The sequence below is a fragment of the Octopus bimaculoides genome, chromosome 28 (genome assembly GCF_001194135.2).
Source record: "Octopus bimaculoides isolate UCB-OBI-ISO-001 chromosome 28, ASM119413v2, whole genome shotgun sequence".
In the NCBI taxonomy this organism is placed as follows: domain Eukaryota; kingdom Metazoa; phylum Mollusca; class Cephalopoda; order Octopoda; family Octopodidae; genus Octopus; species Octopus bimaculoides.
The window spans coordinates 16,781,997-16,784,307 of record NC_069008.1 but is presented as its reverse complement, the minus strand read 5'-3'; the positions used below and the strand labels follow the sequence as shown (position 1 = coordinate 16,784,307).

The 2,311-nt window shown below is 44.7% G+C and overlaps 1 protein-coding gene across 1 annotated transcript in view; it reads left to right on the top strand.

Moving 5' to 3' along the window:
- Window positions 1-129: 129 nt before the first annotated feature.
- The window catches only part of LOC106878051 (GPI mannosyltransferase 3), a gene marked incomplete at its 3' end in the record, with an annotated part of 9,535 nt that continues 7,353 nt past the window's right edge, over window positions 130-2,311 (top strand). The window contains exon 1 of the mRNA XM_014927139.1: window positions 130-224. Coding sequence (XP_014782625.1) covers window positions 130-224 — 95 coding nt within the window. The remainder of the gene's footprint in view (window positions 225-2,311) is intronic.

Sequence of the window (2,311 nt, the reverse complement as noted above, 5' to 3'; positions counted from 1 at the left end):
GTGGTGAGGATGATGATGATGGTGGTGGTGGTGGCGGCGGTGGCATCGGTGGTGGCAGGGCGACGAGGCTGACGGCAGTCGACGATCGCCGCCGTCGTCATGGAGACGCCTTAATCAAGTTGTCGTGTGATGACAGTGACAGCAAACGGCGATGCTGACGCTGACGCCGACACTGCTGGCTGTGCTGACGGAGTTGGTAAGGATATTAACGACGATGAAGTCAGGTTAGGATTAACCAGAAGCTGAGACGAACACGAAGAAAGGTAAGCAACAGATTAAGAAAGATTATCATTATTCTCCTCCAGCTTGTCAGCCCCGTGGTGGTCCCTTGATAATGTAGAAAGAAAAGGGCTTCTGGAGTGGGGGGCATGGCTTAGGGGTTAGGGTCCTGGACTTACCGTGATATTTCTTATTCCTTAACTTGTTTCAGTCATTAGATTGTAGCCATGGATCGATGGATAGATCGATATACATATACTCTCTTTACTCTTTTACTTGTTTCAGTCATTTGACTGCGGCCATGATGGAGCACCGCCTTTAGTCGAGCAAATCGACCCCAGGACTTATTCTTTTGTAAGCCTAGTACTTATTCTATCGGTCTTTCTTTTGCCGAGCCGCTAAGTTACGGGGACGTAAACACACCAGCATCGGTTGTCAAGCGATGGTGAGAGAACAAACACAGACACACAAACACACACACACACATATATATATATATATATATATAGGATGGGCTTCTTTCAGTTTCCGTCTACCAAATCCACTCACAAGGCTTTGGTCGGCCCGAGGCTATAGTAGAAGACACTTGCCCAAGGTCCCACGCAGTGGGAATGAACCCGGAACCATGTGGTTGGTAAGAAAGCTACTTGTGTGTGTGTGTGTGTGTGTGTGTGCGTGTGTGCGCGTGCCTTTGTGTTTGTGTTCGTCAGCTTCGCCATTGCCTCACACCACCACCACCACCACCACAACCGGATGTTTATTTCTGACAGAACATACATTCTCCCTATCACCGGTCGTCACCGGTTGCCAGGTACTCTATAACAAGTAAACTACGGTTGTCAAGCGACACCCTCCTGGGGTCTTTTTTTTTGCCTGAAAAGAACAAAACCGAAACGAAAATGTAAATAATCTTCAACCTGATTTATAATTTCCAAATTCAAATGAAAAATTAACCAGAAAAGGAGAAGACAACTCTTCCTGTTTCCTGATGAATCTTAACTTAATTGGTTTTAACTCTTATAATTACGATGTGACGTCGTGAACAGGTCTGGTCATGTCTTTCTCTCTCTTTCTTCTTGTCCTTCTTCTTCTCCTTCTTTTCTACCTCATATATACATATATTATTCTTTGATCTGTTTTCTGTTTCCGTCTGTGGACTACGGTTATGCTGGAGCACCGCCTCGATCGATGGCGATTAGCCGAACGGATCGATCCCTGCACCTGTTCCTTTAAAGCCTGGTGCTTATTCTATCAGTTTTCTTTTTACCAAACCGTTAGGTTACTTGCAGTGGAGGCGCAATGGCCCAGTGGTTAGGGCAGCGAACTCGCGGTCATAGGATGGCGGTTTCGATTCCCAGATCAGGTGTTGTGAGTGTTTATTGAGTGAAAACACCTAAAAGCTCCACGAGGCTCCGGCAGGGGATGGTGGCGAACGTTAATTTCACGAGCAGGCTGTTCCGTTGATCGGATCAACTAAAACCCTCAGCGTCGTAAGCGACGGATTGCCAACAACAGGTTACTTGCATGTAAACAATCCAACACCGACTGTCAAGTGAAGGACACACACACACACACATATCTACCTATCTATCTGTTTGTCTGTCTATCTATCTGTATGTCAATCTATAATAATAATAATGAAATTATTGTGCACTACAACTCATCAAAGGTGCATGTATAGGCGTGTGGTTGAGTGGTTAGAGCCTCAGGCTCACAATCATTAGGTAGTGAGTTCAATTCCCGGACTACTTCACGTTGCTCCAGTTCTATCAGCTGTAGGAATGAGTTGTAACGTCATGGTGCTAAGCTGTATCGGCCTTCGGTAACATGGGTGACTGCTGGTCTTCCATAAACAACCCTGCTTGGACTTGTGTCTTGGAGGGGGACTTTCTAGGTGCAATCCCATGGTCATCCTTGACCAAAGGGGTCTTTACCTTTTACATTTAACAAAATAATCTGGACACCAAAGGGCTAAATACTGAAATGATATGTGTTGTAGCTTTTCTTTTTTTTTTTATGTAGCACCTGTACCAGTAATTTTAGATTAGTATATCAAGATGTTTATGTTTAAATTTTATGTTGTTTTTTTTTT